Here is a 24,059-nt window from a genome sequence, read left to right on the forward strand (position 1 = left end):
GCCTTGAACTCAGAGATCTACCTGCCTCCTCTGCCTCTGAAGTGCTGGGATTAAAGGCGTGCACCACCATCACCTGGCTGGATTTTTTTTTTAAATGAAATTTTAAAAAATAGAATGACTGGTATTCAGAAAAGCCTTTTTAAGGCTAGTTTCCCAGTCTCTATAAGGGGAGCTTGTACAAAGGGGGTTAGGAGTTACGAGTATGTATGCATGGCCTACATACATACCCAACAATCCTTGATCTTCTTCCCCAAGCCTGCTCTTGTTTGCTAGGTGTATCACTTGGCCCCTAACCATGCTTATTCGTGTGCCTAATTCATATCTTTGTGAATCTTACCTCCCTTGCTCATTCATTCTGTAACCCTGCACTAGAGGCTGGGTGTGGGAGCGTCACACAAGTTCAAGTCCAGCCTGGACAACATAGTGAGATCTTGGTTCTTTCCCCCACCACCCTGTAAAAAATCCTTACTAGAACCTATTCACCGCGGAAAACCAAGTCCTGGCCTTCCAAGCCGCTTCGCCTGAGGAGAGGGCCTCCGGATGACTAAGCAGTGCATACACAGACATTTCAAAACTGGCTTTAAACGTTCTTCAGGGGGCCACACGGAAGATCTGGGATGAGAGACTGTTACATGTGTGAGGCTGGGATGCCCTGAGAGACAAAAAAAGGGGACCCAGGTGACAAGGCTGCTGGGGTATCCCCACCCCTACCACAGAACAAGGGAGTCGAACAGAGGCCCTCTCTGGAGGGTCTCAGGGCTATGTAGGAGGCAGTCCTCCCTTGGAGGTAGATCATCCAGGAGGGGACTGAGGAGCAGCTCCCACGGCGGCAGGGGCAGGCAGCGGCGTCCTCAGTGGTACTGCTGGTAGTTGGGATAACCTGGGGCCGGAGCTCCCTCTTTAGGGGTTAGCTGGCTGGGGTCCTCCAAGAATGGGGGTGCTGGAGAAGGGAGAACGAGGTAATGAGGCGAGGAAGAGCGGAGAAGGCTGACAGCGCTTCCTGACTCTCCCTGCCCACTGCCCACCAGGTCCTCACCATTGCGGAACTGCTGGGCAGTATACCGAGTGAGGAGGATGCCAACACCCTCGATGAGGGCCAACAGGATGCCCCCCATCATGGCAGAGCCCACCATCGCCAGCGGACCACCTGGGAGGCAGAAAGAGACAGAGCTGAGGAAGGGCAGGCAGACCAGGGGAGGGAGTGGGATTGGGGGTGGAGGCACTCACTGCGCGCAGCCAGTACTGCCCCAGTCAAGGCTCCGCTGGTGATGGAGTTCCAGGGGTCTTCCTTGCCCCGCAGCCGCACAAGGCCACAGTCAATGGTGGAAAACAGGCCTCCCCACACTGCAAAGCTACCTGTAGGGGGAGAGAGTCCTCGTCAGTGAGGCCCAGGAATTCGGAGACTCCGTAGATCTCAATGTCTGGGAACTTCCAAGGTCTGAGGACTGGTCAAGAAAGGGGCTGCTGGACTAAAGATGTGGCTCAGAGGGAGAGTGCTTGCCTATGGTGATTCCCAGCAAAATATATACACACACCCACAAACACACGCCCCGGCCCCCCACCCAACCATGACTGGTAGAGTCCCAGCACCTGGGAGCCTCAAAAAGGCAGGAGGACTGCAAAGAATTAGACACCCCCAGAGTGAAGGGCTGTCTCAAAAACAGCGGGTTGGGGGAGTCACAGAGTCTGTAGAAAGCCATGGGTTCCGCCTCAGCACCAAATACAAAAGGGAACAAAGTCCAGACATGGAGACAGGTAGAGACCCCTACGGAACACTCCATCTTTCCCACTGTGAAGAGTCCCCCCATTTAATCAGGTCTGTAGTTATCATCAAAATCTTTCACTTTTAGTTGGCAAATGAATACAAGTAGATTAACATTTCACACAGCTTTCAATGAAGCAATTTCCACCCTTTACTTTTATTTATTTTAATTTAAATTTATTTATTTGTATTTTATGTACATTGGTGTTTTGCCTGAATGTATGTCTGTGTGAGAGTGTTGAATACCTGGGAAAAGGGGTTATAGACAGTTGTGAGCTGCCATGTGGGTGCTGGGAATTGAACCTGGGTCCTCTGGGAAGAGCAGCCAGTGCTCCTAACCACTGAGCCATCTCTCCAGCCCCAACTTCCACCCTTTAAACACCACATTCACAATCTAGAAATCCAAAATGCTTCAAAACCTACAACTTTTTGAGCATGGTCATGATAGCAGTAACAGAAAATTCCACAGCTGATCTCATGTGACATGAAACAGTAAAAATGCAGGAGAACGCTGGCCGGGGTGGCACACGCCTTTAATCCCAGCACTCGGGAGGCAGAGGCAGGCGGATCTTTTTGAGTTCAAGGCCAGCCTGGTCTACAGAGTGAGATCCAGAACAGGCACCAAAGCTACACAGAGAAACCCTGTCTCGAAAAGGCAAAAACCAAAACTACCTATTGGATAGTCACTGCTATCTTTATCAGATGAGGTTTGGAGGAAGTATGCTACTAGCATAAGGTCAGCGAACAGGGAAGAGCCAGGACCTAGATTTCAACTGCAGAATACCCTAGGCTTGGCAGTAGAAGCCTTTAATCCCGGCACTTGGGAGGCAGAGGCAGGTGTTGAGTTCAAGGCCAGCCTGGGCTATGTAGAGAGACCCGGTCTCAAAAACAAACTACAGAATACTCACCCTTTCATATTAAACTGCTGGGAAATGTCACCACCCCAGAAGTTCTAGTCAGCCTTTGGGTTAGAATTTGGATCTCTAACTTCTAGTTTAGCCTCAAAGAATCAGCTACCTTCAATGTTGCTACCATGTCTTTAAGTTCCCCCAGGCTCCTCACCTCCAATCTGGGGTGCTCGAATCCTCACAGCATTGGCACTACCTCTGAAGCGGTGTCGAATTCCCTGGAGAAAGCAAGCAGAAGAATCAGGGTAGGGGCAAGACCTCTGGCAAGGCAAGGTTTCTAGCCTATATACGAAGGGGTGGGTGCTGGGGTGCTCAGTGATAGAGCCCTTGCCTCGACTGAGCAAGGCCCGAGGTTCTTTGACTACGAGCGCTGCATCAAAGAGAGAGGAGGGCATGGGAAGGCTGGCAGAAGCATAGCGGCAACCAGAGAACCAGGAGACCGGGGAGTGAGTCCAGCCAAGATGTTTTCAGAGTGCGGTTGCTAAGTTGTATTAATCTGTTCACTCGTTCATTCAATACACATGAGCAGGTCTGGTGTGCCAGGCTTCATTCGATATGTAAGGGCACATCAAAAAAACGGAGGTTTTGCCGGGCGGTGGTGGCGCACGCCTTTAATCCCAGCACTCGGGAGGCAGAGTCAGGCGGATCTCTGTGAGTTCAAGGCCAGCCTGGTCTACAGAGTGAGTTCCAGGACAGTCAGGGCTACACAGAGAAACTATGTCTTGAAAAAACAAACAAACAAAAGAAATGTAGGTTTTACCTCAAAACAGACGCTGGGTTAAAAGCCTCTACATGGAATAAGGACAGGAGTTTGACAGAGAGAACAGCCTTTAAATTAAATGGGGGCGCTTTTAATATAGTTCTGCCTCATCCTCTGAGGCCCCCTACCCTTGGCGATCTCATTAGATGTCACTGGTTTAAAAGCAGTTATGGGGAGGGGCCCTGCCCTCCCAGAGTGAGTGCACACAGTAGTGGCAGAGACAGATCCTAAGGAAATAAGCAAGAGAGCTTCAGACAGCAAAATGTACTATAGAACAATAGCTCTCAACCTGGGGGTTGCCTAAGACCATCAGAAAACAGTTATTTTCAATACGATTCATAACTAGCAGAGTGAAAGTTCTGAAGTAGCACTGAAAATAATTGTATGGTTGGGGAGCATGACATGAGGAACTGATTTAGAGTCCCAGCATTCAGATGGCTGAGAGCACTGTCTTAAAGCCTCACCTATTTTCAGTTCATCCTCTCTGTTTCATGCTTGCTGCCGAGGATGTGAGCTCTCAGCTTCCTGCTCTGGCAGCCACGCTCCTTGTTGCCACGCCTCCCCATCATGATTGACTCTGATCCCTCTGGAACTCTAAGCCCATGTAAACTCTTTCTTCTATAATTGCCTTCATCGTGGGTTTTATCACAACAACATAGAAGTAACTAATATATCCCCAAAGGCTCGTATCCACTTCATAGAGGAACAGGCATCCTGCCCATCTTTAAGGGTCTCTATAGTCTTATAGTGACACTCACAAGTCTAAGCCCAGTTGTCTCCGAGGTTCAAGGCAATCTTTTTTTCTAAGATGTATTTATTTATTATGTATAGTGTTCTGTCTGCATGTTTGCCTGCACACCAGAAGAGAGCACCAGATCTCCTTACAGATGGTTGTGAGCCACCGTGTGGGTGCTGGGAATTGAACTCAGGACCTCTGGAGGAGCAGCCAGTGCTCTTGACCTCTGAGCCATCTCTCTAGCCCCAGTTCAAGGCAATCTTTTAGGTATGAGGCTTTGCAAAAATTAAAAATAACAAAGTTACTCCTGGTGATGGTGGAGCACACATTTAATCCCAGCATTTAGAGAAGCAGAGGCAGGTGGATCCCTATGAGTTTGAAGCCAGCTTGGTCTACAGAGCAAGATCCAGGACAGCCAGGGTTACATAGAGAAACCCTGTCTCAAACCAAACCAAACCAAAGATGTGTGTGTCTGTGTGGTATACACAAATGAATGTGCAGGTGTGTGAACATGTGGAGGTCATAGCAGAACATTAGGGGGTTTCTTCTATTGCTTTTTGTCTCACTGAACCAGAAGCTCCACTTCTAGCTAGGCTGACTGGCCAGCAAGCTCTTGGGATATGCCTGTCTTGTGCCCCGCCTCCTCCAATGCTGGGGATCTAGGCACAGGCATCCATGCATGCCTGGCTTTTGGTTTTTTGGTTTTTTTTTTGGTTTTTCAAGACAGGGTTTCTCTGTGTCGTTTTGGTGCCTGTCCTGGATCTCGCTCTGTAGCCAGGCTGGCCTCGAACTCACAGAGATCCACCTGGCTCTGCCTCCCGAGCGCTAGGATTAAAGGTGTGTGCCACCACCACCAGGCTCATGCCTGGCTTTTTACACAGATGTTGGGGAATCAAACTCAGATCCTTTGCTTGCAAAGACAAGTATTCTTATCCACTGAGCATTATCTCCAGCCCCTCCCCATAACTGCTTTTAAACCAGTGACATCTAATGAGATCGCCAAGGGTAGGTGGCCTCAGAGGATGAGGCAGAAATATATTAAAAGTGCCCCCATTTAATTTAAAGGCTGTTCTTATTCTACATAGAGGCTTTTAACCCAGAGTCTGTTTTGAGGTAAAACCGATGTTGCATACACATTTAAGATTTGATGCTAACCTTTTTCTTTTCCTTTTGATGTTGAGGAATAGACTAAGGACCTCTCTGTCTTGCTTAACCAACTACTCTATCTATATACTTGTTGTGGAACGATCTTTGTATACTGTAAATATGTATTGTTCTCATTGTTAATAAAAAGCTGATTGGCTGATGGCTAGGTAGGATTTTGGGGGCATAGAGAATGCTGGGAAGAAGGAGGGCAGAGTCAGAGGAATCATAAGCCAGACAAAAAGGAAGTAGGACATAAAGGAGAGGTAAAAGCCCAGAGCCGCAGGGCAGTACATAGATTAATAAAAGTGGGTTAATTTAAGTTGTAAGAGCTAGTTAGTAACAAGCCTGAGCTATTGGCCAAACATTTATAATTAATAAGTCTCCAAGTAGTTATTTGGGAAGTGGCTGATAGAACAGAGCTGACTGTGGTCCCAACAAAAAAAAAACCCACCTATATAATACTCCTAGCCCCTAAGACTGTTTCTGACAGCAGAGCATTTCCACAGAGCTCCAGCTAGACAGTTGAAGAACAGAGTCCCTCAAATCATAGATCCAGGGCATAGGCCCAGCATGCCGTAGATGAACAAGCAATAAAATGAGTGTGTTCAGTGCATCAAGACTGCAGACTCCCACACCAGCGGGGAAGGCTCAACTCACAACAGGGGCATTGCGAAAGCCCTTGATAGCCTGGAAGACTCCACCACCAATGACACCCATAGTGAAGGCTCCACCGCAATCGTCCACAATTCGCCATGGGCTGCAAGCAGGAAGGAAAAGATTGGGTTAATGTGAGACGCTGCCCTGCCAGGCTGGGACTCTTTGGAACTTGGAGCACCAAAATGGGAAGTTCATGACTGAAAAGAAACATCTAAGATAATAACAAATTAGTTCTGACAGTTTTTATAAATCCATAAAGCCAGAAAGGAAAGCCAGGCATGGTCCTACATATCTATAATCACAATACTTGGGAAGCAGAGGCAGGAGAATCACCAGCTGGAGTCCAACCTGGGCTATAAATGGAGATTCTGACCCAAAAAGAAAGTTTGTGTAGCCAGGCAGTGGCGGTGCATACTTTTTATCCTAGCACTTGGGAGGCAGAAACTGACAGATCTGAGTTCAAGGCCAGCCTGGTCTACAAAGCGAGTTCCAGGACAGCCTGGGATACACAAGAGAAACCCTGTGTGTGTGTGTGTGTGTGTATATATATATATATATATATATATATATATATATATATATATATATATATATAGAGAGAGAGAGAGAGAGAGAGAGAGAGAGAGGAGAGGAGAGAGGGAGAGAGAGAGAGAGAGAGAGAGAGGAGAGAGAGGAGAGAGAGAGAGAGAGAGAAGAGAGAGAGAGAGAGAGAGAGAGAGAGAGAGAGAGAGAGAGAGAGAGAGAGAGGAGAGAGAAAGAATTTATGCCCCAGAGGCAGAGGCAGGTGGATCTGTGTGAGGTCAGTCTAGTTCACTCAGGGTTCCAGGCTAGCCAGGGCTATATAGTAAGATTCTGTCTCAAAACAAATAAATAAACAATACCCAAAACATCTGTAAATCTACCTGTGGCGCAAAAGTGGGAAAGTAGTACTTTTTTTTCTTTTCTTTTTGAGAGTAGGGGACGTGTCTCACTACATAGCCTTCCAAATGCTGGGCTTATTACTGGCAAAATAGTACTCTCGATTACAACCAAGCATCAATCAAACTGTTTTGATGCTATCAAAAATCAAACGGGCCAGGCGTCGGTGGCGCACGCCTTTAATCCCAGCACTCGGTAGGCAGAGGCAGGCGGATCTCTGTGAGTTCGAGGCCAGCCTGGTCTACAGAGCCAGACCCAGGACAGGCACCAAAACTACACAGAGAAACCCTGTCTCGAAAAAAACAATAACAGAAAAAAAAAAAAAATCAAACGGATTCACCGGTACAAAGAGTTGGCAGGTTTTAACAGTGTTAACTAGCTAGCATTAAGTAAAGCAGAACAGGGTGACACTCTGTTCTCTGACCAAAGGGGGGAAAAAAGCATGTCCAAGGAAGCCCTGTACAGTGTCATTTTAAAAATCTAAAACGGAAAAACCAAAAGACCGTGAGGAAGCTCGGGCCCCCACCTCTCAGCCCACAGTGAGTTCATACATGCCCTATCCGGAGTCCAACACCAGTCTGGGGAAAGGCACGCGAGGAAACCCTGTGGGTTTTGGCTCCACGCCTCTGCTCCCCCGCTGCAAGAATGGATCTGCCCAGCGTTTCTCTCTTGGCTCACAAAAGGGGTCTGGGAGAACAATCAGGGGAACAGTGGGGTGGATCGTCCCACAGCGCACCTCCAGGGACAACTCCACTGTGGCGCTTTTTAACGAAGTCCGAGTGGGAGGAGCCATGGAGGACGTGCTGAGGCAGAGAAGTTTCTAAGCCTCCCGCGTCAGGGACTTGGCAATGTAGCCATGCCTTCCCCGCCCGCCTCCCGTCGCTGGCCTGGGCGTCGCAGGGACTGTCCCGAAGCCTGTGCCCATGGCCGTACCAAGGTTCGCGAGCGTACTCCTCCATGGCGCCAGCGTCTGGCCTGGAGCAGTCAGTCGCACGGGCGAGCCACTCCCCCCCTCGGGAACGCCCACAAGCGCGGGGGCGTCGTACGCAGGCCAAGGAAACAATTGGTTTTCCTTGCCTACGTAAGGCCAGAGGCGCGTTCTTATTGGCTAGCCGGGCTGGCCACATCCGTTCACTTCAAGCCCTGGAGTCGACCAGTTAACTGCGTCTGGGGCGTGTGGGGAGCGTTTTGTGTTTTAAAAGAAGATCCCATCGAGATTGGTAAGCATAGTGACAAAGAGGGAGAGGGGGCCAGGGTGACAGACATCGATCGTCTGTATAGCTCTGCTGGGAACGCCGGGATGGAGGCTTTCTTTGAAAGCCTCAGAGGGTGTTGGCATCTGGATACCCCTATCCCAGCGCCTTGGTTCCTCCCACTGTGCTGACTTACATGAACGTTGGGTGATCCCATTTCTGGGTTGCGGGTGTGATACACTTGATTCCTCTGGTGATTGGTGGAGCCTTGGCCTGGAGAGGAACTTGGTCTTCTGTGTATCCGGTCCCCGGTGCCCCCGTCAGTGAGTTATGGTGGTAGTAGCCCCGACCATTCTGTCACGTATCGCCTTCATCTTTTTTTTTTCTTTTGATTTTCAAGATAGGGTTTCTCTGTGTAGCTTTGGTGCCTGTCCTGAATCTCGCACTGTAGATCTGCCTGGAACTCACAGAAATCCGCCTGGCTCTGCCTCCCGAGTGCTCGGAATAAAGGCGTGCGCCACCGCCACCCGGTTCGCTTTCATCTTTTAGCACTCATTTTTGTTCTGTCCTTCCAGCTACTGGTGCACTTAGGTAGGTCGGGGTCAAATGAGCCCACGCTGTAGTGTGGTGCATGGTTGGTTACTCGATATCCTGACTGAAATGTTTATCGGATCTGCCCTTCATACTGTCGGTTGATTCCTAGGACTGGTCAGCAACCCACGATGCCGCTCCCTGTGGCGCTGCAGAGCCGCCTGGCAAAGAGGGGCATCCTCAAACATCTGGAGCCTGGTGAGAAAGCTAAAAACAGATGATCGTCTACCATGTGCAGTGTTAACAGATGTCTGTTATTCTGTTCTTTACCCCCCCCCGCCTCCCCCCCCCGCCTGCTCCCTCCCCCCCCCCCCCCCCCCCGCGCATCGAAAGGAGGTGCATGCCTAGGAGGCGCTCTATCATCATCCTCAGCCCCATACCACACACCTTTTCCCCCCTTGCGTTGCTGGGATCAAACCCAAGCTCTTGAATGTGCTCAACTATTGAGGTACATCTCCTTGACAGGCTTTATTGTTGATACTCGATATCTTGCATGGCCTGGCAGGCATCTCAATGTCAATATAATTTCCTGATATCCATTACTACTGCCTGGTAAGTACTATGTGAATTAATTTAATTTATGAATCAAATGGGCAAGGTGCCATGTACCAATAGTCTCAGCTACTTAGGAGGCTGAGATATGAAGATGGCTTGAGCCCAGGAGATCAAGGCCAGCCATGGCAACTTGGTGAGACCCAGTCTTCAAAAAATAAAGCTAAACAGGCTTGGTGGTGGTGTCATAATCCTTTAAAACCCAGCACTAGGGAGGCAGAGGCAGGCAGATCTCTGTGAGTTCGAGGCCAGCCTGGTCTACAGAGTGAGTTCCAGGACAGCCAGGGCTACACAGAGAAACCCTGTCTTGGAAAAAAAAAAGCTAGACATAATGGCATGCATCTCTAATCCCAGTACTGCAGAGACAGGCAAAAGGATTCCAGATGACAGCCTGGTTTACATAGTGAATTCCAGGCCAGGGGGTAACTACTTGGTCATTAATTAATTAATACTTGAGACATGGTCTCACTCTATTCCTGGCAGGCCTGGAACTCATTATGTAGATCAGGCTGGCCTTGAATTCACAGAGATCTGCCTGTTTCTGCTTCCCTAATGCTGGGTTTAAAGGTGTGCACCACCACACTAAGCCAGTATTTATGTAATAAGAATCATATATCCTGCAGTCTATGTTTCAAATACAGTGGCAGGGTATTGATGTTTTATGGTTAAACTCAGCAGATGTAAGTGGTAATGGGCATTATAACCTATTAACATTTATTTGGGGCCAAGTACCTGGCACATATGTTATGCTAATAGACTAAAATGATCATCCATCAATTAGGTTTACTGTATTACTAGATGCTAATTACACATTATTGCCAATAATAATAAAATCTGGCATGAGGTTTTTTGTTTCTGTGATTTTGTGTGTGTTTCTCTGTGCAGTTTTGGAGCCTGTCCTGGATCTCACTCTATAGACCAGGCTGGCCTTGAACTCACAGAGATCCACCTGGCTCTGCCTCCTGAGTGCTGGGATTAAAGGCGTGCACCACCACCGCCCGGCTCTAGCATGAGTTTTAACCTATATGGTGTGTTAGGACCCGGAAAGTGCATGATAATATTGGTGGTGCTAGGGTATGAATCCAGGGTTTCAGGCAAACCCCACATCATTAGTGTTTCTTTTAAGTCTTTTGAGTACTGAGCCCACTGCTGATAGTTTATATTAGCAATAGCAATATGGATGATCATACCTGACACCTCTTTTGGTGTCACTGGGCTGGCATGTGCATTTTATTTTATTTTATTTTGGTTTTTCAAGACAGGGTTTCTCTGTGTGTAGCCTTGGCTGTCCTGGAAGTGGACATAGCTCATAGAGATCCTCCTGCCTCTGCCTCCTGAGCGCTGCAATTAAAGGCATATGCCACCACCACTCAGCATGGCATGTTGTTATACTCACAGCTGGAACCTATTATGGGCCTGCTAATTGCCAGACATCTTGCTGCAGGCTTACTATATGTCAGCCCTTAGAAGTAGATTCAGAGCACTGTTTGCTATACCTATCACAGTTCAGAAGGTGAATAGATGAGCCATTACTTTTAGGCAAACACACACACACACAGTGCTTTTCAAACCCAGATCTCATCACAGATGGTTGTGAGCTACCATGTGGTTGCTGGGAATTGAACTCAGGACCTCTGGAAAAGCAGTTGGTGCTCTTAACCACTGAGCCATCTCTCCAGCCCCATGCCCAGGTTCTTAAAGTACTTTTCTCTTCCCTTGTTCTTCCAGAGCCAGAGGAAGAGATTATTGCTGAGGACTATGACGATGATCCTGTCGACTATGAGGCCACCCGGTTAGAGGGTCTGCCGCCGAGCTGGTACAAAGTGTTTGACCCTTCTTGGTGAGCCTACCACCATGAGGCAGGAGGGATGGCTGGCTTTTCCCTCCTGTGTTAATCCCTTATTGTGGGCTCCATAAGGAAGAGCTCTGCATGTGGAACCATGGGGCAGCTCTAAGCAGAGGTTGGGGAGACAGTTGGTATAAGGGACATCTATGTGTGCTGAAAGTCCCTTCCCTCTCCCTGCCCACAGTGGACTCCCTTACTACTGGAATGTGGAGACAGACCTCGTGTCGTGGCTCTCACCACATGACCCCAACTTTGTCGTGACCAAATCTGCCAAGAAACTCAGGAACAGTAATACAGGTGAGTTGGCAAATGCAGGGGCGTCTTAGTGATTCTTGCAATCTCAGAGAGGGGCTTTTCAGGACTTCTCTGTTACCATAGATGCTGAGGACAAGTTGGAGCGGAATCATGAGAAGTTGGACAGAAATCATGAGAAGCCAGACCGAAGTCATGAGAAGCCAGAAAGGAGCCATGACAAGGCAGAACGAAACCATGAGAAGTCTGACCGGGATCGAGAGCGGAGCTATGACAAAGTGGAGAGAGAGAGAGATCGGGACAGGGACCGAGATCGGGACCGGGGATATGACAAGGCAGAGCGAGAAGATGGGAAAGACCGGCGCCACCATCGCAGAGAAGAGCTGGCTCCTTACCCCAAGAGTAAGAAGGGTAAGCAGATCGGGTTGGGACTTGGATGAGTCAAGTGAGGTACCAGGGCACAGAATGGAGCACATGCCTAGACCTGGGCTCCGGGAGAAGCGTGCTGTCGGCCATGGTAGCCACTGGTACCATTGCTTCCTGGGTGGAGGGGCTCAATGATCAGGGGCTCCTTGGGCCTCAAGGGAAGAATTTGACCAGCTACTTATTTGTATAGCAGTGAGCCGGAAAGATGAAGAATTAGACCCCATGGACCCCAGCTCATACTCAGATGCACCCCGGTAAGTGAACCCCCCTGCCAATCCTCTGATTTCATGATTGTCGCTATACCTGTGAACAGTAGCCTCCTCTTGTATTTCTTCCCATTCTTTCCTTGGGCAGGTGGGGGGTGCCCACTACACCCTTTGCCTGTGATTCCTCTAATTCTCTGTTGTCCCCAGGGGCACATGGTCAACAGGACTACCCAAGAGGAATGAGGCCAAGACGGGCGCAGACACGACAGCAGCCGGGCCCCTCTTCCAGCAGCGCCCATACCCTTCCCCAGGGGCCGTGCTCCGCGCCAACGCCGAGGCCTCCCGAACCAAACAGCAGGACTGAACCTTTGTCCCTGGGAGCTTTGGCGCTTTGCCTTTCTGTCTTTCATCCCTGCCGCTCTAGAGATAGGACCCAGAGCTTTGCACATGCTGAGCAATCATCTCACCAATGAGCTATACTCCCGGCCCCTTTATTGGTTTTTTGTTTTTTGTTTTGGTTTTCCGAGACAGGGTTTAGCTGTGTAGCTTTGGAACCTGTCCTGGGTCTCGCTCTGTAGCCCAGGCTGGCCTCGAACTCACAAAGATCCGCCTGCCTCTGCCTCCCAAGGGCTGGGATTAAAAGCGTGCGCCACCACCGCCCAACCCCCTTATTGTTTTTAATAAAAGCTTTTTTTTTTTTGTGGATCGGATCGATGAGGCTTGAGTGCTTCCTTTCTTCATTCGTTCCAGGCTTTCCAACCCAAGTTGACAAGATGCAAAACACACTTTATTTGCAGAAACTCACCTAAGAAATACTGCAAAGGTAGCAGGAGTTGAGATGGGCCCATTAACAGAGGTTAGTCAGGTCAGCCCTATGTGGGGCAGGTTGGTGGGGACAGGGAGTTCCCATGTCTACCTCACCCCTAATACTGATAGAGAGTTTAGTCCCAGCTGGGCCAGGGCAAGAAGGGAGATCGAAGGCAGGCCAGCGTCTTCAATTCCAGCAGCTAGGAACCCTTCACCTTGGTGAGCAACCTGTGGTGGGAACGGGAAGGAAAGAGAAACAGAAAGCTGGGGTGGGCTGGCAGCTGGGTGTCCCGAGCAAGCGAGGGCAGTAGTAGTAAGCTAGGAAACCTGGGGTTAATAGTGGTGCTTGTGTGGAGAGCGGGCCCCTGGGTCAGAAAGCTACACATGGACTAAATAAATACAACATCTTTATTTGGCATTGGGTGGCCTCACATATGTTCATTACAGTTCCTTAGAAAACAACTTCCCCCCAAAAAACCAGAACAAATTAATCAAAAATAAAGATCCAGTGGCCCTATTTACATATAGCAAAGACAGCCCAGGCACCTCCCATGCGTGTATTTATGCGCGCACACACACACACAGACACACACACACACATTCACATCTGGGATACAGTTAAGGAGTTAATAAGCTTTGGGGAGCGCAGGGGTGCAGGTTCCATGATTCATCAATTCTGACACCCGCCATGAAGTAAGGGTGTTTTAAACAGCCAATGGAGCTGCAAGAGTGGGATTGGCAGCTTTATTTTTCCTCTCTGGATGTTTCAGAAGAGAATCCTTCGTCTTTGTCTCTTCAATTACACGAGATTCAGCCACTTCAAGGACCTCCCCTCCCTCTTTTCCCAACACTCTGGATCATTAATCTGAGTCGATCACCAAGCCCCCAACTTTGAAAAGCGAACGGTGCTTATTGCACTCTTCCCCCAGATGAGCTGATGCCAAATCCTCAGCTTGTGCCTCTCTCCTCACTCCAGGCACTTACAACAGGCTGATCTTCAAGTCTCTGTGGCAGGGAAACTGCCCCCAAGCCACCCCAGAGACCAAGCTGTTGACATGATCCAGGGTGATGGTGCGGGAGAGAAGGCCTCACCCAATAGGAAATGGAACCCCACGGGTAGTCGTTAGTCGTTACTGAAGAACTGCAGGGCTTTTGTCCAGTCTGCTGGATGGCTGGGATGAACCGTCCCAGGCATGAGAGACAGGACAGCTCCAGGAGAGGGTCGTGGGGAAAAGCCTGGAACAGCAGTACCCCAACCCTGTTCCCAAAGAGGTTAGCCTGGGCCAGAGGAAGCAGCTCTATGAAGCTCCTTCAGGAGAGGGGAATCCATGTACCAGGAAGGGTTCATGTGCCATTCGGCCCTAGTTCCATATCCCTCTAGAAGTATGGGAGAAAAACAACCCTCGAACCCCACAGGAGTCAGGCCCTGGCAACAACTTTGAACCTGCAGAAGCCCAACCCCCTCCAGCCCAACCCCCTCCCCGGGCTCCCCCAACCACCACCAGCTCTCACTTCACCAGCACTGACTTTGGCAGAAAGGGCTCCGTGATGAGGTCTCCTCGAGAAGACAGCTGCGGAGGTGGGGGCTGCCCAGGAGGCTGCTGGTGAATGCAGGGCCCGGAGGCGGAGGCGGAGGTGGAAGCTATGGCTTTGGCTGCACCTCGGGGAAGGCTGTAGAGGTAGACGGCACCAATGACAAGCCCAGCGCCCAGGGCAAATAAGGGGTCCAGGTGGAAGCCAAAGAGGCGAATGGAGGCAACAGTGGACAGCACGATGGACAGGGAGGTGGCAAAGCCCTTGAGGATGTTATCAGCATACTTGACAACCACAGCCACCAGTAGCCCCCCGAAGGCTTGGTTTAGTACCACACCCCAGACAGCAGGCGTGTACCCAAAGAAGAAGCCTCGACGGGCCACGGCAGTGCCCTCAGCCCACCAGAGCCCTACCAGGCCCAGCGCTGTGCCAAAGAGGCCTAGCTGTAGGTTGCGCAGCCACACAGAACCCGAGCTGCCTTTGAGGATCTTCTCAAAGTATACCCCTGCGAAGCCCGAGGAGAGACAGGAGGCCACAACAGCAGCTAGTCCTGCCCCGGGGTTCTGATCCAGTGGCCGTGGGCCACCCCCGCCAGCTTGCTGTGCCTGGACAATGGCAACGCCAGTGAAGAGCAGCAGCAGAGAGGCCCACTGCAGGCGGGAGAGGCTGCGGTTCAACATGAGCACGGAGAACAGAGCCGTGGTCAGGATCTTCAGCTGATACGTCACCTGCAAGTTGTGTAGGAAAGGCACTGAGGGCTGGCCCCAGCTCCCAGAAAGGGCCAGGGCTGGGGGACAGCACCCAATTTGTGGCTAAGTAGTTCCCAAAGACCCTCCCAGACAGCTAGGGACGTAGCTCAACTGGTCAAGAGCTCACCTAGCACACACAGACTGCTGGGTTCCACCCCCAGCACCAGGTGCAGTGGCACACACCTGGAATCCCAGCACTCGGAGAATGGAGGCAGGAGGATCAGAAATTCAAAGTCACCCTTGGTTATATGGAGTCAGAGGCCAGTCTGGGCTGGAAATCATCTCAACAAAGAACCTGGCAGTGAGTTACAAAAAGGTAGCTCTGCCACCATGTCCCAGGCCACACCCAAATCTACAACCCGATCCTATTTTCCCTGTGATGTGACAGGGACAAATCACCTGTCCTCTCTGAGGCCTGGCATCATCTCTATAAAGTAAAGCTCATGTATGTAAAACCCCTCCAAGTAGGTGATAAACAGAAAGCTTTGTGATGAAGCAAGTTTTCAGACAAATGAATCAAGCACAAAAAAGCCAGAAAATACTTCTTGGTTACTATGTGTCCAGCCTGGGTCTGGGCACTCTAACAGAAACAGTGCACTTAATCTTCACAGCTACCTTGGAACTGAACACCACTATAATCTGCAATTTAATGATGAGAAAACTAGACCTGGTGGCCCATGACTGAAATCACAACACTTAGGAGGTGGAGTAAGAACCATGAGTTCAAGGCTAGACTGATCCTGTCTCAAAAACCAAACAGAAAATAAAGGCTGAAGACATAGCTTGGCTGGTCGTTTTGCTTGGCAGGCACCTCATAAACAGGGCCTGGTGCCACACACCTATAATCCCAACACTTGAGTGGTTGAGGCAGGAGGATCACAGCATATTACATAACAAGATGATGGGCAGCCTGGGCTACATAAGACCTTGTCTAAAGAAAACAAAATGCAATAATAAAATAAAATAAGGATTGGGCAGAGAAAGGTAAGTGATTGCCCCCCCCCCAAAAAAAAATCACATGGCCAGAAAGCAGCAGCACTGGGATTTGAACCCAGGCAACCTTGCTGTAGTATCTAGATCCTTTACTCAACCTTTTGTATACAAGACTATCCACAGATGCCACAGACTTATCACTAAGCACTCAAGGATTCTTCCCAGATATTTCTCTGAGTGTACAGATGTTTTGCCTGCATGAATATCTGTGCACCCCATGCATGGCTAATGCCTTTGGAGGTGAAGAGGGCATCAGATCCTCTGAAAATGGAGCTACAAATGGTTGTGAGTCGCCATGTGGGTGCTGGGAATCGAACCTGGGTCCTGCAGAAGAGCAGCTAGTGCTGCTCTCAACTGTTGAGGCATCTCTTAAGCCCCAGGAAAGAGTTTCTTTATGTAGTCCTCAAATCCCAAATCCCCCTGCTTCAGCCTCCTGAGTGCTGGGTTTGCAGGTATATGCCACCATGTCTGGCCGCAGGCACATTTTCCGTTATCCCAGCATCCCCCCATTCCCCATTTTGACACATACAGAAGCCGAAGTTGAGAGAGTTCTCAGAACATTCGGAAAGTGACATAGTTCCTGCACTTTGCAGACCACCTCCCTCCTCCCATCCATCTCACCCTCTCCTAGGTCCCCCGGAGCTCTGCTGGGCTGGGGGCTCACCTGGAAAGTGGCGGCGGGCAGGTTGGAGATGGCCACATACTGGAGGTTATTCTGCAAGGTATAGATGAGTGACGGGACCGCAAGCTTGAGTGTGTCCACATACTGCACCAGGACAGCCTCGTGGAGGAAGAGAACTAGGTGCTTCACATTACCTATGCGGGAGGAGGGTCTGCTGAGCATTGACTCCTCTGTGCGCCTCCCAGTCCTTCTTCCATCACCACTGAACTACTCTTTCCCCTCCTAGCAGCTCAGTTTCTCCTACAGTAGTACAACAGAGCCAGTAAGAATTGAGTTTGGCGTGGTGGCGCATGCCTTTTATCCTGGCATTCAGGAGGCAGAGGCAGAGGCAGATGGATCTGGTTAGTTTGAGGCTAGCCTGGTCTACAGAGTGAGACCTTGTCTCCAAAAAAAAAAAAAGCCTTTTTGCTACTCAACTTGATGGCTGCAAAGGGTGATGGGGATATAGTTCAGTGGTGGGGTGTTTGCCTAGCAGATGTGTCCCCAGGTTCTACCCCAACACTGTAAGAAAAGAAAAATAATGGCCACAGAACTCTTCTCTATCCCACTATGCCTGCTAATCAACCACATTTCACCCACCTGAGAGCTACCTCCCTGGCATAAGCCCATTGAGGACAAGCACCTGACATGTCTGTACAAAGAAATGATCATCAGTAACCAGAAGCGTGACAACATAGAGCTTCTAGGTTCCTGGGCAGGGCTATACCACTATCTCTCAGAAGGGAGGTTTTAGACTTTTTTGTTTGTTTTGTGGTTATACCCAGGGCCTCACACACCACTGGGCTACACATCCAACCCAAGGCTTTTAGACATCCTAGCTCCTTAATGGTCCATGCAGAGCCACTTGAGGACAGAATCCATTTCCCACAAACAGATCTTGTTCTCAGCCCTAGACACAATAAGCTGCCCCTGCCCTACAGATGAATGCAGTCTTTTCCCCTTTCTTCTCAAATGGAGCCTGGGCTGGCCTCAAATTCTCCTCCATCCTCCTGCCTCAGCGTCCTGAGTATGCATCAACATGCCCAGATGAATACAGTCTTTTTTTTGGGGGGGGGGTGTTGAGATATGATCTCACTTTGTAGCCAAGACTGGTCTTGAACTCACAGAGACCCACCTGCCTCTGTCTCCTGAGTGCTGTGATTAAAGGCATGTGTCACCACACCAGGCTTTGCAGTCTTGACCATTAAGTAGAAGTCTGGTTAAGAATTTCTCCAATTAATTAACTGAGCATCATTTCCTATGTAAAGCTCACCACATTTTACTTTGGGTCTTGATTAAATTCAAGACCCCCATGTGTGTTAAGTACATGCTCTACCAAGTGAGTTCTACACCCAGCCCTACATCTTACTATTATTATTTCGTTTAGACAGATTTCATGTAACCCAGACTGGCCTTGAACTTGCTATGGATCCAAGGATGAATTCATCTTTTAGGTTCTACCTGAGGACAGTCACCCCTAGAAGATCTCCACAACCACTGCACAAGGTCCTAGGAATGTCTGTCTGATGCTGAGCCAAAAAATTCTCCCCGTTGTCCATCATAGCACTTATTTCAGTAGTCAATAATGGATTTTAACCTTGTATTTTCCAGGTGTTAAAAAGGTAACGTGATGTGTGTACCTCAAAACACATCACAAGTCCTGCATAGCTATAACTGCACACCCTAAAAAAGCTCATTCATATTTCTGTGGAGAATTATGTGGCTATTTACACAAAAGTGGAAAACTCAAAACCCAGGTCTACCAAGAGCTCTGCATCAGGTCAGGGTGAGGCTGCGGGTTATTTTGGTTTTTCAGACAACGCTTTACTGTACAGCTGAGGAAAGCCTCTTATTCCAGTGTCAGGATCCCAAGCACACAAGAGCTTTGCCTTTTGTAGAGATGGGGATGGACCCTAGGGCTTTAGCACATGCTGAGCAAGTGTTCAACACTGAGGGCTACGTTATCACCAACTAATTCAAGGAAAAGCAAATTGAGCAGACACAATGACGTGCCTGTATCTGTAACACAAGCCACCCCGGAGGCTGAGGTAGGAGGACCATTTTAGCCCAACAGGTTGAGTGTAAGATTGGTCTAGGTAGCACAGTGAGTGAGGTCTTGTCTCAAAGAGGGAAAGGGAGGGCAGGACAGGTAGGCAAACAAAATAAAATTGTGGCTCATCATGGTGGTGCATCCCTATAATCCTAAAATTTGGGGAGGCAGAGGCAAGAAGACCAGGAGTTCAAAACCAAGCTCAGCTACAGTGTTAAAAAAACCAGCCTTGGCGACCCGAGACTATCTCAAAAAAATCAAAACAGGACCAGGAAGATGGCTCATCACAGTAGAGGTGCTGCCAAGCCTGAAACATGAATTTCATCTCTAAGACCCATATGAAGGAAGGAGAGATTCAATTCTTTTAAGTTGTCTACTGACTTCCACATGCATGCATAGCACATGGACGCCCACCTCACAAATTAATGATGATGATGATGATGATGATGATAATAATAAATTGTGGATAAAAGCTATTGCTGCTGGGTGGTGGCAGCACATGCCTTTAATCTCAGCACTTGGGAGGCAGGCAGATCTCTGAGTCTGAGACCAGCCTGGTCTACAGAGTGAGTTCTAGGACAGCCAGGGCTACACAGAGAAACCCTGTCTTGAAAAACTAAAACAAAAGAAGGCACAATCATTTGAACAGTGATGAACTACATCTTTTGGGTCTCTGGTTTTAAGCATGAACATGTAGAAGACAGAGACTGACATTGGGGGTCTTCTCTCATTCCCACCTTACTTTTTTAAGATTTTTCTTTCTTTGTTTGTTTTGTTTTGTTTTTTCGAGGCAGTGTTTCTCTGTGTAGTTTTGGTGCCTGTCTTGGAACTCACTCTGTAGACCAGGCTGGCCTTGAACTCAAAGATCCGTCTGGTTCTGCCTCCTGAGTGCTGGGATTAAAGGTGTGTGCCATCACTGCCTGGCTTAAGGTTTCGTTTTCTTTTATGTGTAGGAGTGTTTGTGCACATATGCATGCGTACATATGTATGCAGGCATAGTTGTGTACCATGTGGGCATGGCCCACGAGGCCAGCAGACTGGATCAACAAATCTTAGGCACCGTGTGGGTGCAGGGAATAGAATATGGGTCCTCCGGAAGAGGAGCAAATGCTTTTGACTTGTGAACCATCTCTCAACCCCCACCTTATTTTAGTTTTTAAGGTTTTTTAAAAAGTATGCATATATGTTGTGTCTGTATACATGTGTGAAGGTGCCTGTGGAAGCCATAGGCATTGGATCCCCTGGAACTGGAGTAATAGGAGGTTGTGAGCCACTTGAACATGGGTGCTAGGAACCGAACTCAGCCTCTGCAAGAGCAGACTGTGCTCTTAACTATACGGAGCCATCTCTCCAGTTCTCTCCACCTTATATTTTGAGACAGGGCTGGATATTTCGGCTAGATTGGCTGGTCAGGGAGCCCACAGAACCTGCCTGTCCCCAACTTCCAGCCTGTCCCCTGCCTGTCCCTGAACTCACAGAGATGAGCTGGGATTAGATGCATGCCACTATGCCTGGGTTTTATAGGGGTTCTGGAGCTTAAACTAAGCCTTCATTATAGCACAGCAAGCATTTTACCCATAATGCCATCTTGCATGGTACTGGGGATTGAACCCATGGCCCTGAACAAGCTAGGTAATTGCTCTACAGCCGAGCTACATTTCCGGTCCTTTATTTGTATGATGTGTGTGAGTATGGGCATGCACAGTCCATGGTGCAATTATAGAGGTCAAAGGGCAACTTAGAGGCAAAAGTCAGTTCTCTCTTTCCACCCTGGGTCCTGGGGATAGAGCAGGCTGTCAGGCTTGCAGGGCCAGAGCTTCCACTTGCTGGTCCTATCTTGCTGGTCCTATGTTTTATTCCCAAAACTTACGATCCTCCTGCCTCAGCTTCTCAAGTAGTTGAGATTACAGGCCTGCACCATAAGGTCTTGGCTTTGCTTTGTTCATTGGTAGTTTGGGGTTTTTTGTTTGTTTGTTTTGTTTTGAGACAGGATCTTGCTTCAGTCCAGGAAGACTTGGAATTTATGATCCTCTTGCCTCCTACACGCTGGGATTACCAGTATGAGCTAGCTTTATTATTATTTTATCATGTATGATCTTCCTTTTTTAGATAGATTTTTCAGATAGTTCAAGCCGTCCCTGAACTCACTATGTAGTCAAAGATGACCTTGAACTTCTGATCCTTCTGCCTTAAGATTATAGGCACTTATCACAACTGGATATCAAACCCAGAGCTTTATGCATGCTGGGCAAGCGCTCTATCAACTAAGCTATATCCCCAACTCTAGGTATTACACTTTCGTTTACTTCTTGCTTGTTTCTTTCTTGTTTTGAAGCACTGGAGCATTAAATGTTGCTCAAGGTAGCCTTGAATTCATGGAATTAGTTGATGCTCTGCCTGGGTATGCTGATCGGCTGTGGTGACAAGTGCATGACACTCCAGCCAGCTGGTACTGGAAAGGTGCAGCTGTGGAAAAGATAGACAGATGGCAGTGGGCACTGATGCTGCTTCATGACAGGCTGGCCAAGAGTTGAGAATGGTCAACCTGGGTAATGCGCAGGATTTTCACATTTTACTATTCTTCCTGAGTGTGTGTGTGTGTGTGTGTGTGTGTGTGTGTGTGTGTGTGATGGAATTCTCCATTTTACAAAGTTTGTTTTTCTTTTCTTTTTTCCTTCTTTCTTTCTTTCTTTTTTTTTTTTTTTTTTTTTTTTTTTGAGACAGGGTCACATATAGCTCAGCCTAGCCTTGAACTTCCTATGTTATCCTGAGCTCCTGATCTTCCTGCCTCCACCTTCCAAGAGCTTTTCCTATGGGCATGCGTCACCACACTTGGCTTCCATAGGATAAAGTGAAATCTTTGAATCACCCTGAGTATTCTGTTGCCTTGTGGACAGACCATCTCACTACTGGAGTTCTCAGGTGTACAGGATACACACGTGGCGACGCAACCTCACACAGCTGGAGTGGCCAGGAAGCTTAGATGCACGTACACGCTCCCCACGCAGTTTCAGACATACCAGTATACTCTCCCAGCACACAAACCTCCCAGGTGCGCTTACACCCAGGGAAGCAGAGCAACCGACCCCTTCCCTGACTCATACCCCTCTTCTGTGCGAAGAGCAGCAGGAGACAGGTGACACCTTTGAGCACTTCAGCCATGACTACAGCAGTGGTGGCAAAGAAGCGGTCCCCAGGCAGTGTGCGGGCGTATCGGATGCTAAGGATGAGGGAGGCATTCTGGACCACCAGCACAGCTAAGGATATGTACTTGAGGCGCCGGTGAGCTGTAGGGAGTGGAAGGAACATAGAAGGATGGGGTCAGAAGCTGTCGGGGTGGGGTACAGCCACCCACCTCACCCCTCTTTTCTCGATCAAAGACCTCTCAGCCACTGGAACTTCCTCTGCCTGCCCTTCCTGACTCAATGAGAGTCGGATTCCCTGCCTGATTCCACACTCTCAGCTACTGGCGAATGTGTCACACAGGGAGACGTGGGAACCACTCTAGCCAGCTCTTACTCTGAAATCCTTGCTAAGGTATGAGGAAATGACCTGGGTAGGCCCTGGACACACATATTCACTTCTTCTCCCTCCCCCAGGAAGCAACTCTTTCTCAGACAGCATTCCCCATATTTATTGAATGCCTATCACTGCACTAAGGGATTTACCTGGATTCCCATCATTTGGTCTCTGAAGGTACTTTGAAACATCCCATTTTGTGGATGAGTAAATTGAGGATTTATATAAAGTGCTGTTTCTACTTGAAGGACTGTCCCATAAACGAAATAATATCCCAATATAATGAATGGGACAACTGTTTAAGATGTCTACCTCCTAAGGACTGTCCTATTTTCCCATTTCATATAATGGTTACCCAATGGTCTGATTACCTTAATCACATAAGGAAATCCTTCCCTACTGCATATAGTCCATCCTCTCTCTGCTGTACACCCTCCTCCCAGCCAAAGAATAACTCTTTGTTCTACCCACACTCACAATGAGCTCTCTCTGCTATATAGGACTTGGCACCCTCACAATGTTCTTTCCCTGACCTATAAGGAAGAAACCCTCCCACTCAACATAAATAGAACTATCTCCATTTGGATGGGACATCCCCAGAACATTCTCTCCATGTAATGAAGGACAGTCTCATGCTCAAAATGGATCCACTAGTCATACAAGGATGTGCCCCACCCTGACAATTTATAAGGTCCCTTTATAAGGAAGAAGCCACCACCCTAAGAATCGTCTCTCCCTTCTATAAGGAAAAACTCCCACCCCAGAATCGTCTCTCCCTTCTGCAGCTAAGGATTGTGCACACCCCCAGAACATTCTCAGTGGTCTTAGCCTCCTCAAAGGAAATTCCCTACACATTCATAACAGTCTTTATTTCCAAGTCCAGTGACCCCGCCACATACACCCACAAAACGACCGATTCCTACCCGCAACCTACAATGGTCCGTTCTCTCCTCCCTTCATCCCACAACATTCTCTCTCACAAACACACACACTCACACACATACACGTAGATCCGTTCACACGAGATGCCGCTGTCACTTCAATCAAGCATCTCTCCACCCCTAAGGATCCCGACCTCCGCCCGGCCAACTGCTCTGCCTCAGGTCATCTCACCCGCTGTAGCGGACCCAGGTTCCAGCGCGCCCGCGGGCACGGCCCCTGGCCCCGCCGCCGTGGTGGATCCGCCAACCCCAACCGCTGCCATGTTGGCATCTGCCCGTCCCGTCCCCTCGGCAACAGCAGGCTACTTCCGTATCCATCACGTCCGCTTCCGGACCTCCGGAGTGGAGGGCGGGGCATTAGCTGGGGCTGGAAGGTGGTGTACTTAGCCCGTTCCAAGCCTAATTCTAAAATGGTGGTTTCGGGCTTCCCGAATTTCGTCAAAACTGGAGAGCCAGGGTGCCGCCGACCCCATCTCCCGCAGCTTTTACACATCTCTCTCTATTGGCCCGCTCGCGACACCAGACCCGGCCCACACCTCGCGTTTGCCCGCCTTGCTGACCCCGACTGTCCCCACCACCTGCCCAAACCGCCCCGTGCTCTCATTGGTTCCGTTGCTCCGCCATCTCGGCTTTTTATTGGAACCCTCAAATGGCACCACCCTTCTCCCATCAGAAACTCCGTTTTATTCCCATCTCCCAGCCAGGTCCCGCCCTCTAAGGGCCGTAGGCCAACTGGGAGGAACCGGACTTTCGAGAAGGCGGGACAAGCGAGCCACAAGCCTGCGGCTAGATTCACTGTTGAACTAGAGGAGGAGGGCTAGTCACCGTAGTAGAGGAAAATGAGGAGCAGGGT

At 49.2% G+C, this 24,059-nt stretch overlaps 3 protein-coding genes across 8 annotated transcripts; 1 reads left to right on the forward strand and 2 right to left on the reverse strand.

Annotated features, from left to right (window-relative positions):
* Positions 1 to 562: 562 nt before the first annotated feature.
* Positions 563 to 7,846, reverse strand: Timm17b (translocase of inner mitochondrial membrane 17B). The gene is made up of 6 exons (XM_028881377.1): positions 7,821 to 7,846; positions 5,970 to 6,069; positions 2,825 to 2,888; positions 1,228 to 1,356; positions 1,037 to 1,147; positions 563 to 940 (listed from the first exon to the last, which is right to left on the reverse strand). Exons 1-6 carry the CDS (start codon positions 7,844 to 7,846, stop codon positions 852 to 854), a joined length of 519 nt encoding a protein of 172 aa, XP_028737210.1. The 3' UTR covers positions 563 to 851.
* Positions 7,847 to 8,021: 175 nt separating this feature from the next.
* Pqbp1 (polyglutamine binding protein 1) lies at positions 8,022 to 12,519 on the forward strand. 5 transcript variants are annotated; one of them, XM_028881376.2, is made up of 8 exons: positions 8,044 to 8,107; positions 8,656 to 8,671; positions 8,784 to 8,869; positions 10,952 to 11,063; positions 11,254 to 11,366; positions 11,448 to 11,732; positions 11,941 to 12,001; positions 12,161 to 12,519. In XM_028881376.2, the coding sequence occupies exons 3-8, from the start codon at positions 8,803 to 8,805 to the stop codon at positions 12,315 to 12,317; spliced, it is 795 nt and encodes a 264-aa protein (XP_028737209.1). In that variant the 5' UTR covers positions 8,044 to 8,107; positions 8,656 to 8,671; positions 8,784 to 8,802; the 3' UTR covers positions 12,318 to 12,519. The 5 variants fall into 5 exon arrangements, with proteins under 5 accessions (XP_028737208.1, XP_028737209.1, XP_037054799.1 ...); XM_037198904.1 differs by having other exon boundaries at positions 11,448 to 11,723; positions 11,938 to 12,001; XM_037198905.1 differs by having other exon boundaries at positions 11,448 to 11,723.
* A 170-nt stretch (positions 12,520 to 12,689) lies between these two features.
* On the reverse strand, positions 12,690 to 23,786 carry Slc35a2 (solute carrier family 35 member A2). 2 transcript variants are annotated; one of them, XM_028881372.2, is made up of 5 exons: positions 23,379 to 23,780; positions 21,851 to 22,033; positions 16,700 to 16,851; positions 14,288 to 15,021; positions 12,690 to 12,988 (listed from the first exon to the last, which is right to left on the reverse strand). In XM_028881372.2, the coding sequence occupies exons 1-5, from the start codon at positions 23,467 to 23,469 to the stop codon at positions 12,961 to 12,963; spliced, it is 1,188 nt and encodes a 395-aa protein (XP_028737205.1). In that variant the 5' UTR covers positions 23,470 to 23,780; the 3' UTR covers positions 12,690 to 12,960. The 2 variants fall into 2 exon arrangements, with proteins under 2 accessions (XP_028737205.1, XP_028737206.1); XM_028881373.2 differs by lacking the exon at positions 12,690 to 12,988 and having other exon boundaries at positions 13,150 to 14,431; positions 23,379 to 23,786.
* Between the last annotated feature and the right edge of the window lie 273 nt (positions 23,787 to 24,059).

Source organism: Peromyscus leucopus, chromosome X (genome assembly GCF_004664715.2).
Source record: "Peromyscus leucopus breed LL Stock chromosome X, UCI_PerLeu_2.1, whole genome shotgun sequence".
Lineage (NCBI taxonomy): Eukaryota > Metazoa > Chordata > Mammalia > Rodentia > Cricetidae > Peromyscus > Peromyscus leucopus.